This window comes from Hippopotamus amphibius, chromosome 3, assembly GCF_030028045.1.
Source record: "Hippopotamus amphibius kiboko isolate mHipAmp2 chromosome 3, mHipAmp2.hap2, whole genome shotgun sequence".
NCBI classification, from domain to species: Eukaryota; Metazoa; Chordata; class Mammalia; order Artiodactyla; family Hippopotamidae; genus Hippopotamus; species Hippopotamus amphibius.
The window spans coordinates 68091396-68118935 of NC_080188.1; the positions used below are offsets into that span (position 1 = coordinate 68091396).

The following is a 27540-nucleotide window of genomic DNA, read 5'->3' on the forward strand; positions in this document are numbered from 1 at the left end:
AGACTATGTATCATTTTTGTTTCTTAATACTGTTCAGGGTAAAGAAACCTAAATGTTACTTAACAACAGCACCAGGAAAAGACTGATAGATTTGACTATATTAAAATAAAAATTAAAAAATATAAAATATATTAAAGTATAAAACTTACAAAGGATTGGTGTCTAGGATAAAGAACCCCTACAAATTACTCAGAAAAAGAGAAGTAATCAATCCAATAAGAAAGTGGGCAAACGATGTGAACATATACCTCACAAAAAAAAGGAAATACAAATGGCCAAAAGAAGGAAAGACTTTAGTAATTAAGGGAAATGCAAATTAGTCTTCACACCAATCTGATTTACAAAAATGTCCAACCACTTTGAAGAGCAATTTGACAATTTCTAGTAAGGTTTAAAATGTGCTTATCCTATGATACACAGCCTATGTAACTAACTCGCTGAGCACAATGTACAGGGATGTTCCACCACGGTGTTATCAGAAACAACTATATGCCATCAACTGGAGACAGATACATTATGGTAGCTCATATAACTGAATACTACGACACATTACTAAAATTAACGGGAGCATCACCTACAACAGGGATTAATCACACAATAATGAGTGAAAAATGAAAGCTCCACGATGAGACAGTATCAGGTTTAAAATGTACGATAATACTGAAGACTAGAGGGTTTACAGATATGTATAGTAAAATAGTAAAAGTATGGCAACATGCAAGGGAATGGTAAACACCAGATTCTGGATATTGACTATACACCAGGAGAGGAACGGCAATGTGGTCTGGAAGAGTAAAATGTTAAGATTTGACAAAGTAAGGGCTAGAAATTTGGGTATTGAGTATACAAACATTTTCTGTACGCTTGAAATAGTTCATAGAGCGACCAACACCACATATATACCTACTTAAGCTCAGAAAGTAGTTTCAGTGATGAATTTTAGTGCTCACTGTGAGCCAGATGCCATACTAGGAACTAGGGGTCTACGTCTGAACAATGCATGGTACCCACCCTCAAGAAGATAATCTCACAGGAGCAGATTTCGGTTCTGATTAACTCTGACACTGATGACTGGAGAAATCTGTTAAGTGAAAGTTACTGAGGACAGTAGAAGACAAGGTTCAGATACACACCACTGCCCTGCTTCTTCCATCTTCCCTTTAAGGAATGAAGATAATGGGGAGAGGAACCATGAGAATGAATTTGGCATAAAACAGAACTGACAACTTCCACACATATGCAGAAATTCCTTTTATTATGTTAAAAATATTCCTTGATTGAGCTAGCAATTATTTATGTGAAGAGTCCAGAAAACAGATTTATGACAGTATTAGCCTTGTCCTTGATTAGACATTTATGAATTTATACACAAAACATTATTCCCTAGAGTAGGTTAATAAAGGTCTAAGAATATGTGAACTGGAAAGAGCTCCGTCCTGCTTGTCTGGCTGCTCCAATCAGACCACAAGACTTAGTTACAAGGATGGAAGAATTTTTCTCTTTTGAATTTAAAGCTTTACAACAGTTCGGATGCTGTAAGAGAAGAAAGCAATAAACATAGGTTCTGAATGATTTCTTCTAAGACCACTAAAAGTGTTTTTTTTCTATCCTTCTTCCTCCATAAGCCCCAAATCATTACCACATTCTACACTACACAGCTAAAGAGAAAGCTCACCTCTTTCCTGCATGCATCAGTTCAAAGGCTTCGTTAATTTGGTCAAAAGGCACATTGTGAGTCACAAATTCATCAACCTTTATTTTTTTGGACATATATTCGGACACCAATTTTGGGACGCTTTCTACACTCTTCCATCCTAAAAGAAATCATACACCTATTCATTAATTTTTCCAACAAATCTCTACAGTATGCTTATCACTTAGTGGGTGACAAAGACATTTAAGAGGATGAATTTTTTCGTGAATTAAAGAGGAATGAAAAACTTAAATCAGCATAGAGAAGAGGAAGAATTTAATGTACATCTTTAGTTAAGAAAAAAAGTAAATGTCTTTTGAGCGCTTTACTTTTTCTGTGTTAAGGTTTACTAAAATCTCATTAAATCTTAATGGAGATTTTTATATACAGCAGAAACTAACACAACATTGTAAAGCAACTATACTCCAAAAAACCAAAAAAAATCCTAATGGAAAATTTTAAACTATACAGGATAGAACTCTAGAAATCTTAGAACAAGCTTATTTAAGTCCACAAGAGCAAAGATTTCTATAATCATGAAATTCATTATTGATTTTCATGAAGAAAAAATTTTCAGGAAGAAAAAATTGATGTGATACATGACTATTTTTGCAGTTTTAATTTCAACAATAAGGATAGCATCTCAGAATAGAAAACTGAAATTGAAAAGCAAAGTAGGAGATCTTTAGTTACATGTTAAGATTTTAAACAAAATCAGACCCCTCAATTTTTCACTTGTATTGAAAGAAGCAGTAAGTCTACAAAGAAGCTTTCACACCTTTTAAATCAAATATTCGTTGGACCATATTTCAAACCTCTTTTGAGCATTTTCCAAATCTCCCTTCTTATATCCTCTATCAATTATCTTTTCCTTCCAAACTGCGGTGCTTTCTTTGTTTCTCCTTTAAACCTCCTGGTAACTGAAACAATTACAGCCACTGCTATTCTCTAGACCAAAACTTCTATTTACATTTGTGAGTCATATTTTAGCAACACCCATGGGGCCCCAACGCTCCAGCTTATTTCCCAATAAGCATGTGCTTGGATGAGGCTTCAGTCAGATGTGGACTTTGAACACCCTTTCAGATACAGCTATGGACCCTGAGATGATGCCCCTGAGCTGCATGTGTGGCTCTAAAAGTCTATTCTAAGATACTCAAGTGTGGCATACATCTAGGGCTTTGGAAAAGAGGGTTTAGTAAGCTTGACATTTGCCTTGACAAATTCTGTAGTATAAAGAAGGAAAACTTTGGCCAAACCCCTCATTTTTCATACTTTCCTAATCTTTTCTTCTGGCCTTGAAAAAAAGCTGGCATAATATGAGGTAGGGGACAGACACTTTGTTAAACACAAATCATTCGAAACTCATGCTATGTAATTCTTTTTCCTTAAGAGGATGGTAAGGATATATCTTTAAAAAATCTATTAAAAACTTTAGATTTCATTTATTCACAACAGTTGGGACATACAAACATGTTTTGATGTCTTTTCTCTGCCCTAGCTGAGCAACCCTGAAAAAGGTGTAAACTGTTTCTCGGCATTCTACCAGGTAGTTAGGCAACCCCAAGCAACCACGTACAATACTTCTAGGGTCACGCAATGGAAAACTGATCAGTCTGGCAGCTTTTCAATTTTGTTATAAGGTTTTGTCTAATTTAACATTTTCAGTTTAAGACTTCGTATGGGTTACTGCTGAAATCAGTATTATTCAGAGAAAAGGATGATCACATCCAGGGATCACTGCACTCTATGGAAAGATGAGTTAAAAAATGCCAATAACCTATGTAAGTCTACAACATGACACAGGGTGGCTGATACTGTGTTGGCTTATTCTGTAACCAGCTTCTCACTCCTGACCTACCCCCAACTATTTCATTAATGGAAGATTTTTTTCAGTGTGTGAAAAGCAGCCTTGTGTTTCAGGACAAGCTGAGCACCTCCCCAGTCCCAGGGGTAAATTCTGATTGGGATTAAAATTCTGCCAATGGAAATAACGAAAGAGAAAATGTACTCATCTCATCCACCAAATTACCTCCAAAGGCAGTGCCTTTCCATGTGCGGCCCGTTACCAGCTGGAATGGACGAGTGGCGATTTCTTCACCTGAGGCAGCTACTCCAACCACCACGCTGATGCCCCAGCCTTTGTGGCAGGCCTCCAGTGCTGCTCTCTGCAGGCATATCACAGAAGTCAGAGCATTTTGCTAAGAATATCTATTTCCCCAGAAACTTCGGGGGCGGGGAGGGGAAGGTGGTGGTACCAAGCTTTTTTGGAAAAATGGCAACAAAATGATCAAAGTGAATATTTAGTAAGTTTAATTTTACTGAACAATTTTAACAGGTATTTAAAAATTTTTTACCAATTTGGCTAAGTTAGTTTTATACGTAAATACAATCTTTGGTATGTAAAAACATTACTTTTTAATAAGTAAAAACACTCAGTTTTTACTTATAATAATTTAAAATTAATCCATATCTTTACTTTCTTCCTACAACCAGAACTTTATCTCATGTTAACTTCAATTACATCTCTCCTGATTTACATGCTCTGAATGTCATGTATTTTGGTTGCAGGCTAGCTGCAGATGTGAACCTGTACAACAAATTTGGCTAAATAGTAACACAAATTGAAAGAATTTATAACCTTAGCTCAAAATTTTAAAACTTCAATAAAGGCAGCAGGCAGAGAAGTAACAGTAATACTTTTGCTGCGTGTCTACTTTGTGTCAAGTACCTAAGGTTACTATCTGCATTTTACACATGAGGAAACAGGTTTAGAGAAATTTAGTTGCTCAAGTTCACTGAGTAAGTGGATGTATATCTAATTTCAAAGCCCATGTTCTCTACAACTGCATCTCTGCCTTTTCATTTAATGAAACACTCCAAGATTTAGCATACACTGAAAGGCAAAGAAACATTTCATCTTTCCCTTGTATCATTTCCAATTTCTAGTTCAAGTAGTTATTTCTCCCTTCTTCTATTGGAATAATTCTTATCAAGGAATTCAAGACTTTGCAAAACAAAAAACAAACAAAAAAACAAAAACAATTTTTGATCTTAAGGAAATTATATTAAAAAAAAGCAGTTCCCCCCCATCCCCACCCAAGGAATGAAGCCAAGCATACTCACCATGACTTTCACATTACCAATACACTCAAAGGAATAATCCACTCCTCCATCAGTCATCTCAATGAGCACTTCCTGAATAGGTTTACTGAAGTCCTGGGGGTTAATACATTCAGAGGCCCCAAACTCCTTGGCCCTTGCAAATTTATCTTTATTGATGTCCACACCAATGATCCGGGATGCACCAGCCACCTTACAGCCCATGATAACTGCCAATCCAACTCCTCCCAGGCCAAAGACGGCACAAGCAGAGCCAGGCTCCACCTAAACAGTAAAGACGATCTATAAGGTACTGATTCCACAAGAGTCAAGGAAATCATTAGGTTTCTGACAGTTTGGGCCAATTTCACTATTCTGGCAAAGTTCTGTTATATGAACTTAGAGGGTGAAAGCTAAAACCCAGGCCAGCACTTACCTTGGCAGTGTTCACAGCAGCACCATAACCAGTTGAAATGCCACAACCCAGAAGGCAGACTTTATCCAAGGGGGCTAAAGGATCAATTTTGGCAACAGAGATATCAGCCACAACTGTGTATTCAGAAAATGTGCTGGTTCCCATGTAATGTAAAATTGTCTTTCCTTTACAAGTAAATCTGCTAGTGCCATCTGGCATTAATCCTTTCCCTTGAGTGACTCTAAAAGAATATAAAAAAAAGAAGAAAGGGTAGAATCAAATTTCCTAAAACGCATGGGAAAAAGACATTAATTAAAAAAAATAATGACCAGTAAATAGTTAGAAAAGTGTGCTAAGACCAAAAGTCTAATTTCTAATATATTCACTAATAATTTAGCACCTTTCAGCAATGCCTTATTGGGAAAACTTATAAAAGAATTATAATCTTACCTACCTTTTCCAACATTCAATATCCTTCTGGATTATATTGTCACAGTATTGAAATAATTTTAACAGGTACAACTTATGGATCAGATGAAATGATTTTAAAATTCCATCATAGGGACTTCCCTGGTGGCACAGTGGTTAAGAATCCGCCTGCTAATGCAGGGGACACAGGTTCAATTCTTGGTCTGGGAAGATCCCACATGCTTAGGAGCAACTAAGGCCATGTGCCACTACTGAGCCTTTCCGCCACAACTGCCACAACTACTGAAGCCCAACGCGCCTAGAGCCTCTGCAACAAGAGAAGCCACTGCAATGAGAAGCCTGTGCACTGCAACAAAGAGTAGCCCCTGCTTGCTGCAAGCAGAGAAAGCCCACGTGCAGCAATGAAGACCTAATTCGACCAAAAATTAAAAGAAAAAAAATTCTATTATAAAACTCTGTGAGCAAATATAACTTCATAAAGCATAAAGCCAAACCCAGCATCTACACAGCAGAGATTACAAGCAACTATCTAGATCAGCTGATGAAAGCAGATGTCCAAACTGCCTAATTTAGATCTTTCAGGAGGCCCATTTCAAAAGTGTAATAGTCCTAATGGATTCAAGTTATCTTTTCTCTTGGAACTGATACGATAAATGGTATCAAAAATTATTCTTTAATTACTATTACTTGTATATATAATTTTCAATCTTTTTCCCATGTAATAAATCCTGCTGTTTCATTTACCTTAAAAAGACATTATAAAGTATGACTTTTTTCCACTAATTATTTCATGTTTGTTTTAGGGGTCAAATAAGTAATAACATGTGAATACATTTAATGATGTCTGTGTCAAAAGTAGACAAAGTTGCTGTCATGCCCATATGCTTGAAATTACTGCATTTTACTTTTTAGAAAACACAACTGCTCTATTTTTATAATTTTCCAGTTTGTTTGTAAATGATGGAAGTCTCAGACTGTCCTTTGCAGGCACTTCTTTGTATTCGATGTGGTAGGGGAGGAAGGTTCCAATTTCTGACTTTAAAATTGATAGTCTCACATCCTGGGAAACTCCTTAGCCCTGGTCATCCTGGCAAGGCCTCTTTCTGAATAGATGGGTATAATTCAAAACGCTGAACATTCCAAGTCTGATGAGAGTCCTGATAATATTAAGCACCTGAACCTGCCAAAATGGTAGCCAGCAGCAAGTGGGTGCTGATGCCAAAAGCTCAGCCTCTTGCACCAGTGCCGAGTCGAATCTTGGAGACAGAGTTTTGGGTGAAGTAGAAAAGAATAGCTTTATTGTTTTGCCAGGCAAAATGAGACATGGTAGACTCCTGCCCTTAAAAACTGTGTGTCCTAACCTGGGAGGATTTGGTGAGGAGTTTTATAGCAAGGGTTCAAGGGTGGGGTTGCTGATAAGATTAGGGTGTGTGCAGAGCCTGCACTCCTTAAATCTGGTGTCAGGTAATTTCTTTTAAAAATTTTATTTATTTGGTTGCACTGGGTCTTAGTTGAGGCAGGCAGGCTCCTTAGTTGCAGCTCATAGTTTCCTTAGTTGTGGCAGGCGGGCTTTTTAGTTGTGGGTCACTGGCTCCTTAGTTGTGGCACATGGGCTCCTTTGTTGAAGCACGTGAACTCTTAGTTGCAGCATGCATGTGGGATCTAGTTCCCTGACCAGGGATTGAGTGAACACAGGCCCCTGCACTGGGAGCTCAGAGTCTTACTCACTGGACTACCAGGAAAGTCCAACAAATATTACTTTTGATATTCTAAATAGGTGATGTAACACCTTGCTTAGGAATATGGGCCCTAAAGGCAGACACACTTGTGTTTAAATCCAACATGATCCTGGGCAAGTGAATTAACTTTTATGCCTTAGTTTCCTCACTAGAAAATCAGAGAAACCATCTATCTTTCTTAGAGATTGCTATAAAAATCAAATGAGAGGTTTTATAAAGCATTAGCACTGTGCCTGGCACAGAGTGCTTAATAAATGTTACTTTTAATAAAAATAAACACTACAATTTGATGTACAATCTTGGACAAAACTTTTGGAATGTATATGAATAAATATATATAGATGAAGAAAAAGTAGATTGCCTCTGGATTCAAGAATACTTCCTTTGAGAGAAAAACATAAATATGACCAGAAACAAAGAACAAATAGGTGACAAAGCTCTATCACAGATAACTGTTGTATGTTTATGACAGCAAGTTAGTTTGTTTAGCTCTGAATGTGAGAAATCGGCTCCTGTCCCAGAAGAGTTTCTTGAACAAAAGGTGATATGGGATATATTTTAAGCTTTGAAAGGGCTTGTCCTTCTAAAAGGTTACAAATAGCCACAAAAAACCTATTATCATTATTATACTTGATGTGTCAAAAATTTTTCAGACCGTGTTTGCAATTCCCTTTCAAAATGATTATTTTTTTTGGTTCTAGCTTTACTGGATTTGCGTGATAAAATAAATAGAAACTTGTTTTCTAAAAATATAAATTAATTTCTCAATGGCATTAGAAAGCAATGCAAAAAGAAACATATCTCCCAAACACTGCTGGTGGGAGTATATCCCATGACTCAGCAATTTCAATCCTAGGGAAATACCCAAGAGAAAGTTGCGTATATGTCCGTTCAAGAGACACACACAAATGCTCATAACACACTCACAACAGGTACAAACTGGCAGCAATGTAAATGTCCATGAAAAGGAGAATGGATAAACAGTGATATTTGGAATGGAATATGAAAGAAACAAAAGAGAACCACTGATGCATAGAGCAACCTGGATACATCTCACAGACATTATGAATGAAAGAAGCTAGACAAAAGAGCACATATTGCATAATTCTGTTTATATATGAAGTTCTACAGTGAAAGATATCAGAATGGTGGTTACCTTTGAGGGAGGCAGGTGTTAACTTGTAAGGGACATGAAGAACTTTGTGGACTGCTAGAAGGGTTCTCTATCTTGATCTGTGTGATGGTTATAACTATTAGGTGTGTATACTATAAGAATTCATTGAGCTGTACACTTAAGATTTGTATACTTTAATTACTTCATTATATGTATGTTCTACTTCAATAAAAGGCTTCAATAAGACTTATCTACTTCAGTAAAATAAAAAAGGGGCTCAAAGACACAAGATTTTAAATGCCTCAAATAAGTTCTTTAAGTGTGCCACCCTGCTACAATAAATAACCAGCTTTTCAGGCTTCCCTGGTAGTCCAGTGGTTAAGACTCTGCCTGCCGATGCAGGGGACATGGGTTTGAGCCCTGGTCTGGGAAGATCCCACCTGCAGCAAAGCAACCAAGCCTGTGCACCACAACTACTGAGCCTGCGCTCTAAAGCCTGCAAGCCACAACTATTGAGCCCATGTGCCACAACTACTGAAGTCTATGTGCCTAGAGCACGTGCTCCACAACAAGAAGCCACCACAACGAGAAGCCTGTGCACCGCAACAAAGAGAAGCCCTGCTTTCTGCAACTAGAGAAAGCCTGCGCAAAGCAACAAAGACCCAATGTAGCCAATAAACAAATAATAAATAAATTTATTAAAAAAAAAACCCACCTTTTCTGTGTCAAAGGGTTATGTTATCTCTTATAGTCTTCCCAAAACTGTATAAGCTAAGTTTTATGACCTTTGATTTCATGGACAAAAAAATGGCTCATTAAAAAATGACTTCATTTAATTTCATAAGCACGTCCTTCCTTACTACAGATTTTGGCAAATTTAACTTCGTGTTACAGAAAGAGAATGGGTTCAGAAAATTGTGTTATATTTCTTAACAGCTGATGATGCTGGGCACACCACTTAATTTCCGAGTCCAAACTTTCTCATCTATGAATATAGTGATACCAGTGATAATGATAGGTTGCCATAAAGATGGAATGAAATAATTCGTGTAGAACGCTCTGTATAAACTTTCACATAATTATTTATCATCATGATTAATATCACCTCTTGTTTTAAGAATAAGATAAAAAGATACTAACCTTATCTTCTGGCAAAGGTTCGTTTTAGGATTTAGACAAAATTTGCATTCTCCACACTGTGGGATGTAAAGAGGGATGACAGTATCACCTAGAAAACAAATGCAAGGACATTATCCTGAATAGGTAGCATTTGATTCTAAATGAATATATCAGCCCCTGCAAATTCCCATTCTTGTCAACTCATGCGGCTTTGCAAAGTTAACTTTAAGGCCTAGAAATTTATCTATATAACATCATTCAGACATTGCCTGACTATGCAAAAAATACAAGCTTCAAATTTTATCTAAATGAAACTTTAAAAACAATAAGAGGAGAACAAGGTGAAGGTTATGTGCTTCAAAATACTGACTCAACGCATCTTCAAAAATGCTTGCTTAATTGGGCAAAATTTGCTTTGGAAATGCACTTAAACCATTTCAGATAAACAGCAGTCACATAACCAGAGGGAAAAAAGCTCTCAAATATTTGTGCTTTCCAGAGGGACAAAATAAATCTTGACAGCTTACTTAGGGGATTACTTAGTCACAAATAAACACAATGTATAGTTTATCAGAAATATGACGTCCGTATAGAAATAAGCCAAAACTATTGTATATTAACGCACATATGTGGAATCTAGAAAAACGGTACAGATGAACCAGTTTGCAAGGCAAAAACAGAGACACAGATGTAGAGAACAAACGTATGGACACCAAGGGGGGAAAGTGAGAGGGCAAGGGGTGGTGGTGGTGGTGGTGGGATGAACTGGGAGATTGGGGTTGACATATATATGCTAATATGTATAAAACAGGTAACTGATAAAAAAATTATTTTTGAAAAGAAAAAAAAAGCCAAAATTGTAAAATAAGTGGTTCAAAACCCCCCTTACCTGCCTTCAACTTAGTAACGCCTTCACCAACACTTTCCACAATTCCAGCACCTTCATGTCCCAAGATGACTGGAAAACTCCCTTCAGGATCAGCCCCACTCAGGGTATAGGCGTCGGTGTGGCAAACTGCAGTGGCAATAATCTAACAGTATATTTAAATAAAGAGTGTCTAAGTGTGTGCGCATGCAATTCAGAATGAGGCATGGGTCAAAGGAAAGGCACTTTTACTTTAATAGCATATTTTATTGATTAGAAGATACATTTCTTTCATATTTTAACCTCTCTAAAATTAGCATGTGCTTATAATCTATGGCTATAATCTATGGCATCTTAACAATCAGAACTGGCAGCATTTTCTTAGTGGTACATAAAAGTAACGGTGCACTTATAGGCAATGAAACATGGTACATTTATTCTCCTTTTCAGTGCATGTTAGCAGAAGGTAAACAAGGTGATGCTATAGGCACTGTCCCTTTTTCAGGCATGGAGAGGAACATCACCTGTGTGCAAAAAAAGCAGGTGGAGTCCATTTCATTGCTGGCCTCCTCCTGACTACTGGGGAATGCGATTTCTATTGGCTATTTCTGAAATATGCCAGCCTGCTTGGCTTGGGCCAAAACTCAGAGCTTTTAGTGGAACCAGCTCCCCTTTTAGCAGACACACACAATTTCTACTTAAATAAGCATTTTATCCTGAATTCTCTGGCTTTCAAGTATCTCATCTTTCCAAACTACCAAAAGCAAAGAAAGGAAGTCTTGGGAGTGTCTGTATTTATGTTTCTCTGCTTCTCACATACATACCCAAAGTAACAACTCTTAGCTGTTTGTCAGCAGTTTCCCAGGGAAGACCGCTGAACTCAGTGTGCCCCATAAAGCTCATTCTAGTACACCCAGGATCAACATTTTCTTTCTTTCTATTTTTTGCTGTACCATGCAGCATGTGGGATCTCAGGTTCCTCAACCAGGGGTTGAACCTGTACTCCTTGCATTGGGAGTGTGAAGTCTTAACCACTGGACCACCATGGAAGTCCCAACATTTTCTTTTTTAGTAGCAAAATCACAATCAGGTTAATTTCTGAAATTACTACAAGATTTCAGACTCCTGGGCCTGGGTTGAAAGAATCTGAAAAAGTTATTTGGCCCTGGCTTCTAGACCTATTAAGTGTGATCCCTGGGAGCGTGAGAATTGGAGGTGGGATGGGGGAAGTATACTCCATTCACCACAAAAAATGCTCATTTTCTCTAGAAGGTTACTTTTTATTCAATGATCACTACTTTAAAGCACTGATTTTACATCAAAACAAGTACAGAGTAGAATGCTAGAATGGATATTCTAGCCAGTAGAATGCTGCCTTGTGTAATATGCCTCTCTCCAGGGGTTACTTCAATTTCTCTGCCACAGGAGAGGCGGAGACACACTGGAATAATGAATCCCCTGAACCCTGGCCTTGTCTGCAAGGGTCAGTCCATTTTAAAGCTCTCTAAGCAAGCTTACTTCACTTGCTTGTTAGTCTAGTCAATCAGGAACCTCTTCCCAAATCTTATTTTAAGTTTCTTTTAACAATCCAAAGACCATTTCTTCTTCTTTTGTTTCTAATGTGTCACCATACATTTTAAGTTATGGGTTTAGCAGAAAGGGGAGCATCCTACAAAGTCACCTTAAACCTAGGCTACAGAATATAAATTGCAGTAATCCAGTGATGCATGGAGAAGGCCACTCAGTGCAACAACAAAGCTAAAAAGATGGGAGAGGAGTGCTGCAAAGGTGAGAGGGATAAAATAAGAGGCTGTGATTCTAAGGTTGGATGACTTTTAATCCTTCTCCTTGACACTGTCCTTTGGGATTTCTCCTCTGCAGACCTCAGAGGACTCATCTATCCAGAGACCTAATTGTAAGCCTCCTTTTCCAGTGCCATAGATGTTTCATTACCTTAATTCGAACTTCATGAGCCTTTGGGGGTGCCACCTCTACCTCCTCTATGGAGAGAGGCTTTCCAGCCTCCCAGGCAACTGCAGCCTTGCACTTGATAACCTGAAATGAGGAAAACAGGGCAAGATGTTTATCCTCCTGAACTAATAATGAACTACTTATTGGTTAATGCTAATCTTAGAAAGTATATCACAGATTCACAAAGATATATATAACTCTAAGTGATATGGAGAACTGTTACATGTGTTTATACTTCATATAAATAATATTCATTAAAAAGATTTAATTGAGATGACTATATGAAGAAGTTTCATTCAGGAATTCCCTGACAGTCCAGTGGTTAGGACTCTGTGCTTTCACTGTTGGAGCCCAGGTTTGATTTCTGTTTGTGGGGGAACTAAGAGTCCCGCAAGCTGTGTGGCCAAAAAAAAAAGAAAAAAACTTTATTCATCAAATATTTAATGACCCTCTACAATGCATAAGCAGGAGCAGGTTAAGAATACAGGTTCCAAGAGAATCTGATTCAGTAGTCTGGTACAGGGTCCAAGGAATCTGAATGCTTAAGATGTGCCCTACAAAACTCTTTTGCTCAGGCCAGCTTATTCACAGTAATTTTTTTTTTTTTCCTTTTGGGATCTTCCTGGAGCGGGGATCGAACCCGTGTCCCCTGCATTGGCAGGCGGATTCTCAACCACTGCGCCACCTAGGAAGCCCCTCAGGCCAGCTTAAGTAACACTGGTTTAGTGCAAAACTGCGTGGCGGGAAGGTGTGTAAGGAAAAGTATCTGAATCGGGGGAATAAAAAAATATCTATCCCTTTCAACTGTACTATCCAATGCAATAGCCACTTGCCACGTGTGGCTTTTGAGCACTTGAAAAATGGCCAGTCTGAACTAAGCTGTAAGTGTAAAATATACCCAGATTTTGAAGACAGTATAAAAAAATTAAAATATTTCAATAATATTTTAAAAATATTGATTACATGTTACAATAGTATTTTGAATACACTGGGTTAAGTTTTAATCCAACTTAATACCATTTTAATGTGGCTAACAGAAAAGTTAAAATTGTATATGACTTGTATTTGAATAGTATAATGTTACTTTAGAGATTCTAGTCAGCACACTCCTCCTTTACCAGAGAATCAAGTGCAATGAGAACAGTTTTGATTAGTTCACATAATACTTACCAAACATGTTTACAGAATGAAGGTTGTCCTGGGTTTATAGGAGACAGACGTGAAAGCCAACAATTACAAAAAGTGTGATTTAAAGGGAGAGGCACAAAGTGCTACAGTATGCAAAATGTGGATAGAGTGTAACTTTGGTTGGTGGGTTTAGGAAAGTGTCACTTTTAACTGGGATGCCAAAAGAGGAAGAGTTAGTTAAATAAAGATAAAATATCTACATACAAAGTGACTGCAAGCAGTGAATATGAAGCCCCTAATACAGTCCCTGACACAGTGTAGCTTTGCAGAAATAAGTTGGTAATTATTAGCAGCAGGAGAACAAAGAGGGAAGGAAAAGGAGAACTGAACAATGTAGAAGGATGAGTGGCTTGGGTAAATTGGTGAGGCTGGAAATTATCACTTTTATCTGATGGTAAAAACACTCACGCACTGCATTAGAATCTTTTTTCACCTCAATGTACCATAAATCTCAAAACAAAACTCCAAAGGTAAAGATCAGAATACTAACAATGAAGTCACATATTCTAGAGATCTGAAGCAACAAGAATAAATAGTTCGTCCATAATCTAAGCTTTAAGTCCCTCCTTCCCCCTTTTTAATGCACCTGAAAGGAGTTTAACCTTTTCCTTTCAGTGACAATTCTAAACAAAACAAAGCCCCACTCTAAATCACAGCCAACTGCCCTACTTCAATATGTGAACTATCACAGGAATTACAATTTTTCACATTCTCAGCTCAACACACTTGGTAATAAGGAAAAGCAACTGCCAACTTAAGTCTGAAAGATCGTTTAGAATTTGCCATTTCTATTCAAGTCCAAATCTTTTTAGAAAATCTCGTTTGCAAAGCATTAAAACAATCAGCAACTTTACACGAACTAATCACGTTACTCATATATTTCTGCCTTTCTTTATTGTCTAATGTTTACTTCAGGAATCTGTAATTGTCTGCGGCATGTGTGACCACTAAACACGACCAACCTCTAAGCCTCAAATTTTTGGTGTGTAAAATGGAGTACTATCTCGCATAGCTGTTGCGTGAGGATTGGAGGAGAATATGTATAAAGCTCTGGTGCCAAAGTGCTCCAAAACGTTACTGAAAGGGCCCTAGGAACCTTCCAAAAAGGATACGTTCCTTGGTGGCACAACAATAGCTCAATTATGAACTACGATCGTGAAACACAGGCAACCTAGGGGTTAGGAGCACGGGCTCTGGCTGCAGCTTCGCCACCTAAAATATGGCCCCGGGCAAGTTACTTATTTTTGTGTACGCAAGGCGTGGCGGCCCCTAAGCCACCCCCAGGATACCAGAATACAGACTGACTACGCCCCCCCACTCCTACTCTCTGGTTCTCCCCACCTCCACCCCGCTTCGGCTGCCCCAGAAGCAGCAAAACTCTCCCACAAAAGGGGCCGAAACAAAGCTTCCTCCCTCCCTTCTTGGTGAACCCGAGGCCCCGTTTCAGCTCCGGCAGCCGGAGCCCATCTCCGAGCCAAGCCCCGCGCGTCTCCCCCCGCCCCCGGCCAGCGGCCCGGGTCTGTCCCATGGTTTCCCTCCTTCCCTTCCCTTCTCGGGCTCCGCCAACCAGCGTAGCAGCTGACGTTACCTGGTCCCCCATGTCCCCGGACTGCGGTCACGACGAAGCAAAGATCCGGGAAATGCCCCCTCAGGGTCGAGGATGTGGGCGGGGCGTTCGTCCGCGCGGTCCCGCCTCCGCCTGCGCAGGGGAGAGCGTGGAGGCGAGGTTTGCGGGGACTGGGACGTGAGGGGCGGAGCTTGCGGTGTGGCCCGGCCCGGGCAGCGCTCTAGCCGAGGCCCAGGTAGTCTCGCGGGAAGCTGGAGGGGCGTCAAGGAGGCTCGTTGGCGGCGGCCGTTTTGTGAGCAACTTGACAGGCTCGCTGCAAAATACCTGTCAGGAAAGGGTTTCCCGAGTAACTGCAGCCCAGGCGGCGTAGATAAAGCTTACAAAGGAGAGTTGTGGAAGGTGAGGAACCAGGAATTTCTCTGGAAGCACCTCAGAAACCGTGAGAGGACTGCACCATCTTTGTGCTCCTTCTACACACTTTGTGGGCACGTCTTGAGGGCGCAAGACTCGAGGGAGTCTCCGTCAGCGGGGCTGTGAGAAGAAGGATAAAGGGCACCCCAAAACAGAGGTTTATTCAGGAAACTTACCAGTGTCAACTTGAAAAAAATGTGAATTTATTGTGTCTTACCGAGGACTGTGGGCTGGGAGACAGCCTCGCAGATCGCAAGGAGTTGTTTTGAAGAGGTGGGTGGAGGCCGGTATATATGTGATTTTGAGGAGGGAGGCCTATGTAATATCAAGCGTGCATCTCCGAGGTTATTGTTAGGCCTGAGGAACAGATATCTAAGTTAATGATTTTTGTGCTTTTCCAAGTATGGGAAGGTGTGAGGATCCAGGTTCATAAAAAAGTTTCTCTTGAAATATTTCTAATTATCTAAGGGCCTGTTTCACCTGTTTTCCCAGAGCACGGAGTGCCTTTTTTCTGATCTTCACCCTGAATTCTTTTCAGGGTGCACTGTAGGTCAGCAACTGCAGTGGCTAATGACTCCATCCTTATAGAACTGGATGGTGGGCAACATTGGTCGCTTTACACCAGGCACCTATTCCAGCTGTTGCGGAGGGGTGAGTAGGATTTATGGTGGTGGTCCATAGGACCTGGGGAGAGAACTTTGCGAGGAGCAGAAGGGGGCAGTGAAAAATCTGAAACGTGGGTGCATTTGATGTGTTTTCAGAGTGGACCAGAGTGTAGAGAGAGGAAGGATGGAGTATTTGCCAGTTTACTCTTAAACTCTGTTATGGATGCTGAATTTTATTAAAATGGCTCTACTGGACAGACCACTCTCTTCCTTGCTGCTCAGTTTTTTTTTTAATGACTTTAAAATAACTGCTTTCCCTCAGTGTATACCTTAAGGGTTGGTGCTCTTAAAAGTCCGTCGGAAGTCTTTCCTTTCACTCCACCCACTTATCTACACCATGGCTTTTAACTGCTGTTTATTTAAGGACAACTTACATATTATGAGTCAGGATGGCTCCCAGTAAACTCCAGACGTGGGCACAGAAGTGTCTTCTAGACTTCTGTCTTCATTAGGATATCCCACAATTATCTCAGGCTCAACTTGTCTCAAACTCATCCTGTCATCCTTTTTCCTTAAAGGTACTCTTTTTTCCTGTCTTTGTGTGGTATCACCATCTACCTACTTGCCCAGCCAGGAATCTGGAAATCACAACTTCTCCCTCTCCTTCAGCCCTTGCATTCATTCCTTCGCCAAACCCTAAGTACCTCTCACATCTTGTACTTCCTCTCTGTCCCCATTGCTGCTTAGTTCAGGCTCTCCATATTTCTTACAGGGTTTCTGAAGAAGCTTCCCATCTGATTTCTTTGTTGCCAGGCCCCTGAATCTGATGATGCACTTCTAGACTAATGTCCCCTTAGGGATATTTCCAAAACAAATATCAATCCATGACATTTCTTTTCACCTTTAATAATTTTTGAATGATATGGTTTATAAGTAAATAAATGTCATTCTTCCATTTAAAAATCTTCAAGGGTTGAGAGAGGGCTAAAATCCAAACTCTGTAGCTAGGCCAGCCAGGCCTTGTTTAACCTGGTTTCTGTTTATCTCTCCATCCCTATTTTCTGCTATTCCACCACACAAGTTTGGCTTCAATCTTGGGGAACATTTGCAGTTCCTTTAAAGGGCTCTTCTCTTTTTTTGATTCCAGGACTTTGTATATAATAGAACTTCTGCTTGGAATGTAGCAAGCCTTTTTCTAGTGAAAAAACAATTTTTAGCAGAGAGTTAATTTTCTTTTCCCTGTTGCAGATATATTTTCTGTCTTCTGGGAAGAAACATTTGCATTTTTATGGCACCTTGCTTAAAAATAATAGACAGGACTTCTAGTTTCCAGTGTGGCATCTAAGGTGACTGGAAATCATAACTCCATCCTAACAAGTAAAAAGCTCAACAGACTGAAAAATCAAGACTCTTCCCAGATCCATCAGAGAAGTGAGATCAGAAGGAGAACTGCTGATCCCGGAATTGGAGAGACAGAGAGATACAAAGCATCACAAGTTACCACAGCAGAAACCCATCTCTGTGGGAACAAGTTTTGGGGTTGGAAAATGTGAAGCGTAATTGATGAATTACTGGAGGCTTAATGTGGATAAGTCTGAGACTTAAAAACTCCAGAGGGATCCAGTCATGGTAGGCCCCCACATTTTTGTGATTTTTAACTCTAGGTGCTTTACCAGAATCAGAGAAGACTCCCCTCATACTTCTCTCAGGGGAAGGGGAACTATTTTGAAATGTGCCAGAGCATTCTGTTTTTCTTAACAAGTCCTGCCCTCAAGAGAGACTGTTTTACCAGAGCCTGACCTACTGAGGTATTATTAGAGTTTAACTGACATTGGGGAAGGGAAATACCTAACTGCAGTCCCCTTTAGACATCCTGTAGCACCTGAGGGGGTGAAAAAAATTGAGAAGAAATTGTGAAGTTCGCAGTCCACGGATACAGAATCACTGAAAGACCGAGATCTAATTATAAGACTATGCTCCCATACTTTACCACTACATTACTAAGGCCTGTTTACCACCTTCTTACCCAATAAGTACATCATGTTTGCCTTTCAACAAAAAATAACAAGGCATACTAGAAGGCAAAAAACACAATTTGAAGAGACAGAGCAAACATTAGAAGCAGACTTTGACATTGCAGGTATGTTGACATTATCAGGAATTTAAAACAACTATGATTGATATGTTAAGGGCTCTAATGGAAAAAATTGACAATAGCAAGAACAGATGGAAAATGTAAGCAGGGAGATGGAAATTCTAAGAGAAACAAAAAGAAATGCTAGAAATTAAAATCACTGAAATGGAAATGAAGAATGCCTTTGGTGGGCTTATTTATAGATTGTACATAGCTGAGGAAAGGGTCTATGAGTTGAAGATGTATCAACAGAAACTTCCTAAACTGAAAAGCAAACAGGAAAAAAGACTGAAATAAATGGAAAAGAATATCTAGAAACTATGGGTTAACTACAAAAGACATAACATACACATAATAAGAATTTCAGAAGAAGAAAGAGAAGGAAACAGAAGCAATATTTAGAGAAATAATGATTGAGAATTTCCTCAAGTTAATGTCAAATGCTGAATCACATATTGAAGAAGCACAGAGAACATCAAAGAGGCTAATGCCAAAAAACAAAACAAAACAAAAACAATCAATCAAAGACTACACCTGAGCATAACATATTCAAACTACAGAAAATCAAAGATAAAGGAAAAAACCTTGAAAGAAGCCAGAGGGGAAATAACACCTTACCAAAAGAGGGGCAAAGATAAGAATTACATCCAATTTCCCCTCAGAAATCATCTAAGCAAAAATATAGTGGAGTGAAATATATGTGTTGAGGGGAAAAGAACCTTCCAAACTAGAATTCTGTGTCTTGTGACTTTATTCTTTAAAAGTTAAAGAGAGATAAAGACTTTCTTAGATAAACATTGAGGAGATTTGTTGTCCGAAGACCTGTCTTGCAAGAAACGTTAAAAGAAGTTCTTCAGAGAGAAGGAGAGTGAGTCCAGTTAGAAATTCAGATCCAAATAAAAAAGGGAAAGGCAAAAGGAAATAAATAAGTGAAGGTAGAATAAAAACTTTTCTTCATTGACTTAACAGTTTATTCTAAATAATAATAGCAAAAATATTTGATGGTTATAATTATGTATAATTGATATAGATGACAGCAATGATACAGGGAATTAGAGAGAGGAAATAGAATTATATTGTTATTAAAGGTGTTAGTACTACCAATGAAGCAGAACAGTGCTATTTGAAAGTGAACTTAGATTAGTTATAAATATATATTGCAAACTCCAGGACAACCACACAAAAAAATGTTTTAAAGTATAGTTGATATGCTAAGGAAGAAGGGAAAATGGAATCATGTAATATACTGCATTAACTCCAGAGAAGGCAGAAAGGAAGGAGAAGACAAAATGGTAACAAAGAAGGGCAACAAATAGAAAACAGTAATAAATATGATAGTAATCTAACTATATTGAAAATCATTTTAGGTGAGAATAGTCTAAATGCCCCAATTAAAAGATAGAAATTGTCAATGTGAATCAAAAAACAAGTCCCAAATATATGTTATATTTTTAAAAACCCACTTTATTTTTTATTTTTAAATTTTTTTTTGGCCTTGTGGGATCTTAGTTCCCCAAGCATGGTTTGAACCTTGGCCCTCAGCAGTGAAAGTGCAGAGTCCTAACCGCTGGACCAGCAGAGACTTACCCAAAAAACCCACTTTAAATATAAGGACACATATAGATTAAAAGTAGAAGGATGAAGAAGGATGTAATATGCTAACACTACTCAAAGCTAGCATAGTTAATTTTGGACAGCAGATTCAAAGCAAGAAATATTATGAGGTACAAAGAGAGGCATTGCATGATGATAAAGGGGTCAGTTATCCAAGAAGGCATAACAATCCTTAATGTGTGTCTAACAACAGAGCTTCACAATACATGAGGCAAAAACTGATAGAACTGTAAGAAATATATAAATCCACTGTAACAGTTGGAGACTTCAAAACCCCTCTATCAGAAATGGACAGACTCAGCAGGCAGAAAATCAGTAAGGACATGGTTGAACTCAACAGCAACGTCAGTCACCCAGATATAACTGACATCAGGGGACTTATTTCATCCAACAACAGCAGACTACATTTTCTTCTCAGTATCGCATGGAACATCCACCAAGATAGAGTACCTTCTGGGCCGTAAAACACAACAAATTTAAAAGTATAAATATCATACAGTGTATGTTCTCTGACCACAATGGAATTAAAGATAGCTGGAAAATCTGGAAATACATGATATTAAACCAGACACTTCTAAGTAACACATGGGTCAAAGAAGAAATATTAAGAGAAATTAAAAAATATTTTGAACTTAATGAAAATGAAAAAAATTTGTGGAATGTAGTGAAAGCAGTGCTTATGGTAAAATTTATAGCATTGAATGCATATATTGGAAAAGAAGAAAAATCTACAATTAATCATTTAACCTTCCATCTTAGGAAGGTTAAAAAAAAGATCACATTAAATCCAAAGTAAGCAGAAGAAAAGAAATAATACAATTTAGAGTAGAGGGGAATTTCCTGGTGGTCCAGTGGTTAGGACTCAGCACTTTCACTGCTATGGCTAGGATTCAGTCCCTGGTCAGGGAACTAAGATCCCATAAGCCACGTGGCATGGTCAAAAAATAAGGTTAAATTAAAAAAAAGGTGGGGGGGGGGGAACACAAATTACTAATTTCAGAAATGAAAAAGGGACATCATGATAGAGTCCCATGGACATCCAAAGGATAATAAAGTAATACCGTGAATTACTCTCTGCCCACAAATTTGATAACCTAGATTAAATGGAGAATTCCTTGAAAGGCACAATCTGTCCAAAACTCACACAAGAAGAAATGGACAATTCGGATAGGCCTATATCTATTAAAGAAATCAAATAAATAATCAAAAACCTTCCAAAACAGAAAGCACTAGGCTCAGAGGGGTTCACTGGTGAATTTTATCACTGATTTAATAAAGAAATACCAATTATCTAGAGAGATAATAATCTACAATTATTTTCAGAGAGAGAGAGACAGAGCAAGATAGATACTTACTAATTCATTCTGTGAGGCCAGCATTATCCTAATACCCAAATTAGACAAAGCCATTACAAGAAAACTACAGACCAATATCTGTCATGAACCTACATGTAAGATATTATCAGATTGAATCCAGTAATTAATAAAAAGAGTTATATGGCACAACCAAGTGGGGTTTATCTCAGATATGCAACCTGGTTTAACATTTGAGAATCAATTAATGTAATTCATTTCATCAACAGGCTAAAGCAGAAAAATCACATGATCATATTAATAGATGCAGAAAAAGCATTTGACAAAATCCCATTCATGATGACAACTCTAAGGGAACTAGGAATAGAGGAACAATCTCAACTTGAAAAAGAACATCTACAAGAAATCTACAGCTAACAATGTATTTGATGATGAGAAAGTAGAAGCTTTCCTACTAAAATCAGGTACAAGGCAAGGATATCCTCTCTAACCATGCCTCAGTATCATACTGGAAGTCCTAGCTAATGCAATAAGACAACAAAAGATAATAAAAGATACACTGATTGGCAGGGAAGAAATAAAGCTGTCTTTGTTCATAGGTGACATGACTGTCTATATAGAAAATCTGTAAGAATCCACAAAAAAACTTGTGAAACTAATAAATGATTATAGCAAGGTTGAAGGATACAAGGTGGCATACAAAAGTCAATTGCTTTTCTATATGCTAGCAATGAACAAGTGTAATTTGAAATTAGAAATAATCCAATTTACATTAGCTTGGGAAAAATGAAGTACTTAGGTATAAATTTAACAAAATATGACAAGAGCTATGAGGAAAAACTGCAAAACTCTGATGGAAGAAATCAAACAAGAACAAAATTAATAGAGAGATAGTCCATGATCATAGACAGGAAGACGGTATTTTCAAAGGCATGATCCATAAAAGGAATAATTGATAACTGGACTTCATTAATATAAAAAAACACTTTTGCTCTGTGAAAGACACTGTTGAGAATAGGACAAGCCACAGACTGGGAGAAAATATTGGCAAGGCATATCTGATAAAGGGCCATTTTCCAGAATATACAAAGAACTCTTACCAATAAGAAAACTAAAAACCCAATTAAAAATGGGCAAAAGATCTGAACAAGTTGCTCATTAAAAAAGCATATGGCGGAACTTCCCTGGTGGCACAGTGGTTAAGAATCTGCCTGCCAGTGCAGGGGACACAGTAGGAGCCCTGGTCTGGGAAGATCCCACATGCCGCAGAGCAACTAAGCCAGTGTGCCACAACTACTGAAGCCCTCTTGCCTAGAGTCTGTGCTCTGCAACAAGAGAAGCCACCGCAATGAGAAGCCTATGCACTGCAATGCAGAGTAGCTCCCACTCACTGCAGCTAGAGAAAGCCTGCACACAGCAATGAAGATCTAATGCAGCCAATAAATAAATAAAGTTAAAAAGAATTCCTAAAAAAAAAAAAAGCATATGACAACTAAGCATATGACAAGATATTTGACATCATATGTCACTTGGGAATTACAAATTAAAACAATAAGATCCTGCTACACACCTATTAGATTGGCCAAAATCCAAAACACTTATACCACCAAATGCAACAAGAGTTCTCATTTTTGTTGTTGGGAATGCATAATAGTACAGCCACTTTGGAAGACAGTTTGGTGATTTCCTACAAAACTAAACATATTCTTACTATACCGTCTAGCAATCCTGTTCCTTGGTATTTACCCAAAAGTTGAAAACTCATGTCTACACAAGTTTTGTAGCAGGTTTACTCATAATTGCCAAAACTTGGAAGAAACTAAGATATCCTTCAGTAGGTGAATGGACAAACTGTGTTTCATCTAGACAATGTAACATTGTTGAGCGCTAATAAGGAATGAGCTATTAAACCCTGAAAAGACATGGAGGAATCTTAGATGCATATTACTAAGTGAAAGAAGCCAATCTGAAAAGGCTACATACTGTGTGATTCCAACTATAAAACATTCTGGAAAAGAAACCTATGGGGATTGCAAAAAATTGCCAGGGGTTAGTGGGGAGGGAGGGATGAATAGGTGGAAAAGAGAGCATATTTAAGGCAATGAAACTATTATATATGATACTACATGGTAGATATATGTCATTATGTGTTTGTCAAAACCCATAGAATGTACAACACCAAAAGTGAACCTTAACGTAGAAGTGTAGACTTTGGGTGATAATGATGTCAGTGTAGTTCATCAATGTAACAAATGTACCAGTATGATGGGGAATGTTGATAGTGGAAGAGGTTCTGTGTGTGTGGTAGGGAGCAGGAGGTATGTGGGAACTCTGTACTTTTTGCTCAGTTTTGCTGTGAACCTAAAACTGTCCTAAATAATAAGGTATATTAAAAAAAATAACAGACAGGAGTTACAAGTAGGTTTGTAAGCCATATCTACTTTCTTTTTTCTTTTCTTTTTTAAATTATTTTATTTCTTTTTTTTTTTTGACTCTGTTGGGTCCTTGTTGCTGTGTGCGGGCTTTCTCTATTTGTGGCGAGTGGGGGATACTCTTTGTCACGGTGCGTGGGCTTCTCATTGCAGTGGAGATTAAGGACACGTGTTTCCCATGGACCAAAGGTGGAAACTGCAAAAGGATACAATTGTAAATTATCTTAAAAAGAACTTCACCACAGAGATCCATCTGGAGAGGTTAGGTGACCCTGGTGGAAGCAAAGGGCTGAAGGCAGAGTCTTAGTTGGCCAGTTGTAGAAAGAATCATCCCTATAAAGGAATTGCAGGTAGGGGATCCTTACTGGGTCCAAGGATTCTTTGTGAAACCCACAGAAATTCCCCACTCAAGAAGGGATTTCAGTATCTAAAAGATGCTGCACCCAAAGGACACCAATGTCAGATTGTATCAGTATTGGTTGTATAAAATATAGTCTTTTCTTCTAAATTTCTCTCTTTTCTAGGCTGGACAATTGAGGGGACTTGAAGCAGTAGCTAGCAAGTGGTGGGAGGAGATGGAACCCAGAAGGGAGAAGAAGCAAGCCCCTCACTCCTTCTCTATTGCAGATTTAATTTCCTGTGGCAGTAATGGCAGTCAAACAAGTGGTGGTGTCCTCTGTCCAGGGGCGGAATTGATGGTTCAGTCTGCAGCGTCTTGAACCTGAGGGCAAGGAAAATGGTGACCAGATCAGTTCTGCTGCATGGGTTTGGACATAATTTCAAGCTATAAATCTCTGAAAATGTTTTCTAATTCTCTTGATAGGTCTAGGACCTGCCTGATATACTTTTAATAAATTACTTATAATTATAAATTAGTCAGAATTGATTTCTGTGATTTGTACTGAAATCAATCAAAAGCAGTATCAGGAATTTTGCAAGAAAACAGACCATCAGGGAAATGGGTCAGTCTGGGGTTAATTATCTGACCTGGTGAGGCTGAAAGCAGTGAAAATCTAGTTGATTCTAAGGAGTAGATTATCTCTAGGTATGCAGGGGTGGAACAGTTAATAAAAAAACAACCCTGATTTCCTAGAAATAAGTAAGAAAGTATTAAAGGCAAAGCCTTAGGGACCACAAGATTTTTGCCATAGAATATTAAAGTACATGAGTCATTCAAAGCCTGTGGGGGTAGATGTTTGCTTCTGAAAGTGCTGGACATTTTAATGAAAGAGAATGGTAAATTGTGCTGCTCAGTGATGTCAAGGCTCTAGTTCAACTTCTCTGCCATTCTCTTGTCTTTCCCGTCATGGTTGCAAGATGGCTGCTGCAGCTCCAGACTGTCATATCTTTACATGGCAATATCCAAAGGCAGGAAGGAAGCGGTCTTTTCTCCTGCCACCCCTTTTTTTCTTCTTTTAAAAAATTGAAGTATAGGGAATTCCCTGGCTGTCCAGTGGTTAGGACTCCATGCTTCCACTGCAGAGGGCACGGGTTCAATCCCTGGTCAGGGAACTAAAATCCTGCAAGCTGTGTTCCTAAATAAATAAATGACCTAAATAAATAAAGAAATGAAAATAAAGATTGAAGTATAGTTGATTTATAATGTTGTGTTAGTTTGTATTATATGGCAAAGTGATTCAGTTATACATATAATATATACATATTATTTTTCATATTCTTTTCCATTATGGTTTATTACAGTATACTGAATATAGTTCCCTGTGCTGTACAGTAGATCCTTGTTGTTTATCTATTTTATATATAGTAGTTTGTATCTGCTAATTTCAAATTCCTACTTTATCTCTCCCCCACACCCTTTCCCCTTTGGTAATCATAAGTTTTTTTTCTATGTCTGTATATTTCTGTTTCATAAATATTTGTGTCATATTTTAGATTTCACAAATAAGTGATATCATTTGGTATTTGTCTTTCTCTTTCTGACTTACTTCACTTAATATGATAATGTCTAGGTCCATCCATGTTGTTGCAAATGGCATTATTTCATTTTTTTTTATGGCTAAGTAGTATTCCATTGTATATATGTACCACATCTTTTTTATCTGTTCATCTGCTGATAGATATTTAGGTTGTTTCATGTCTTGACTATTGTAAATAGTGCTGTTATGAACATAGGGGTGCATGTATCTTTCTGAATTAGAGTTTTCTTTGGACATATGCCCAGGAGGGGGATTGCTGGATCATATGGCAACTCTATTTTTTGTTTTTAAGGAACCTCCATACTGTTTTCCACAGTGGCTGCACCAATTTACATTCCCACCAACAGTGTAGGAGGGTTCTCTTTTCTCCACATGGAAAGGGTCTTTTCTTTACCTTACCCCTCCTCTTTTTTTAAATCAAGAGGGAAATCACTCCTCCAGCAGATTTCCCCTTATGTCTCACTCACCAGAAGTCAGTCACTAGCAAAGAGGAATGGCATTAGACCAGTCATAGTTTAACTTCTGGAGCTAAGGGAGAGTCCCACCTTCCCTGAGCTCATTATTGCCTGTTTCCTGAATAAAATTGGGGTTCTGTTTGTAAGGGAGAAAAGAGGAATGGCTTCCAGTGTGGGCATCCATTGTGGGCAACACTGACTTTGGGTAGCTTTCACCTGTTTATAGCATGACCTTAAAAACTGTCCTCCTCTAGTAGAATCTAGAGCAAAAGAAGTTCAACTGGGTAGTCTGCTATGAAAACAACTCTGATGCTTTCCTTTTATGGACTGAGTGGCTTTTAAGTGACCATAGGAGGATGTTGTATGGATCCTGTGGCAACTTCAATAGTAGAAACATGGTGGAGAACCTAGAGTTTTAGAGCAAAGTCATACTCTCTTCAGTCCTGGTTACGATTAAAAATGCCTGACCATGGTGACCGTGGTGATCACTAGGTGATAATGCTATCTTAGTTTCTCACCATGAACTGAGTGTTACTGGATCCACAAAATTGTAAAGCTGGATGTACCCAGGAGGATAGCCTTATCAAAGGAAGTGATGTATATAGGACTAGACCCAAGCAGATCCTGAAGGTACAGTAAATTGCCTGAGCAGTTGACTCAGACTCCTACTGCACTTCCACCCCTTGGGGAGATTCCCTGTGATCAGTTCATAGAGGAGGAAGAGAATTTCAGCTTGGTTATAGTGGTCTGCACAGTATCTAGCAATTGGTAGAGGTAGACTTGGGAAATCTTGCCAGGGTACAGAACTTCAAGCATTATATCACTGTGAGTCCTCTAACAGGAGTGAAATGATCTGAGATACAAATCTACATTGATTAATAGGTAGTAATTAATGATTTGGTCAGATGATCAGGGACTTTGAAGGAATGAGATTGTAAGATTGGTAATAAGTCTGGAAAAGAGCTATATGGATGAATCTTCCATAACAGGAACTGATTTTGAGGAAATTTATATTCCATGTGAATTTGGCCAAAAAGTCTGATTTTGGAAGAGATTGTCAATGACCAGGTGAATAAGGTGACGCATCCTGGGGATATTGTTCAGCACGCAACACTTTCTCTGGAGTCTTTGGAGTTTCACAAGACCTTTTGGTTTAAATAACATTTGTTTTAACAGAGAATGGATTTCTTTTTAACAAAGATCAGATGACATACTAGTAACGCTTGTGAGTACTCACACATCTTCATATTGCCAAGGAGAGCAAAATGATATTCTTGGGAAGATTCTTAATTTAACGCTTTATCAAATCAGGCTTTTAAAAGTAGCTTATGATGCAGAATTTATTTCTCTCCTCAAAGCTGCAAGAAGAGACATCTTTTTCATTTCTTTCTCAGACTCCTTTGATTAATTATGAAGACTTATTTTTAAGGTCAGGTT

At 38.4% G+C, this 27540-nt stretch overlaps 1 protein-coding gene across 1 annotated transcript; it reads right to left on the bottom strand.

The window, feature by feature from the left end:
* Window positions 1-1236: 1236 nt before the first annotated feature.
* Window positions 1237-15326, bottom strand: ADH5 (alcohol dehydrogenase 5 (class III), chi polypeptide). Its single transcript, XM_057728613.1, has 9 exons — window positions 15224-15326; window positions 12430-12531; window positions 10501-10642; window positions 9633-9720; window positions 5232-5451; window positions 4820-5080; window positions 3726-3861; window positions 1676-1814; window positions 1237-1533 (listed from the first exon to the last, which is right to left on the bottom strand). Exons 1-9 carry the CDS (start codon window positions 15233-15235, stop codon window positions 1509-1511), a joined length of 1125 nt encoding a protein of 374 aa, XP_057584596.1. The 5' UTR covers window positions 15236-15326; the 3' UTR covers window positions 1237-1508.
* Between the last annotated feature and the right edge of the window lie 12214 nt (window positions 15327-27540).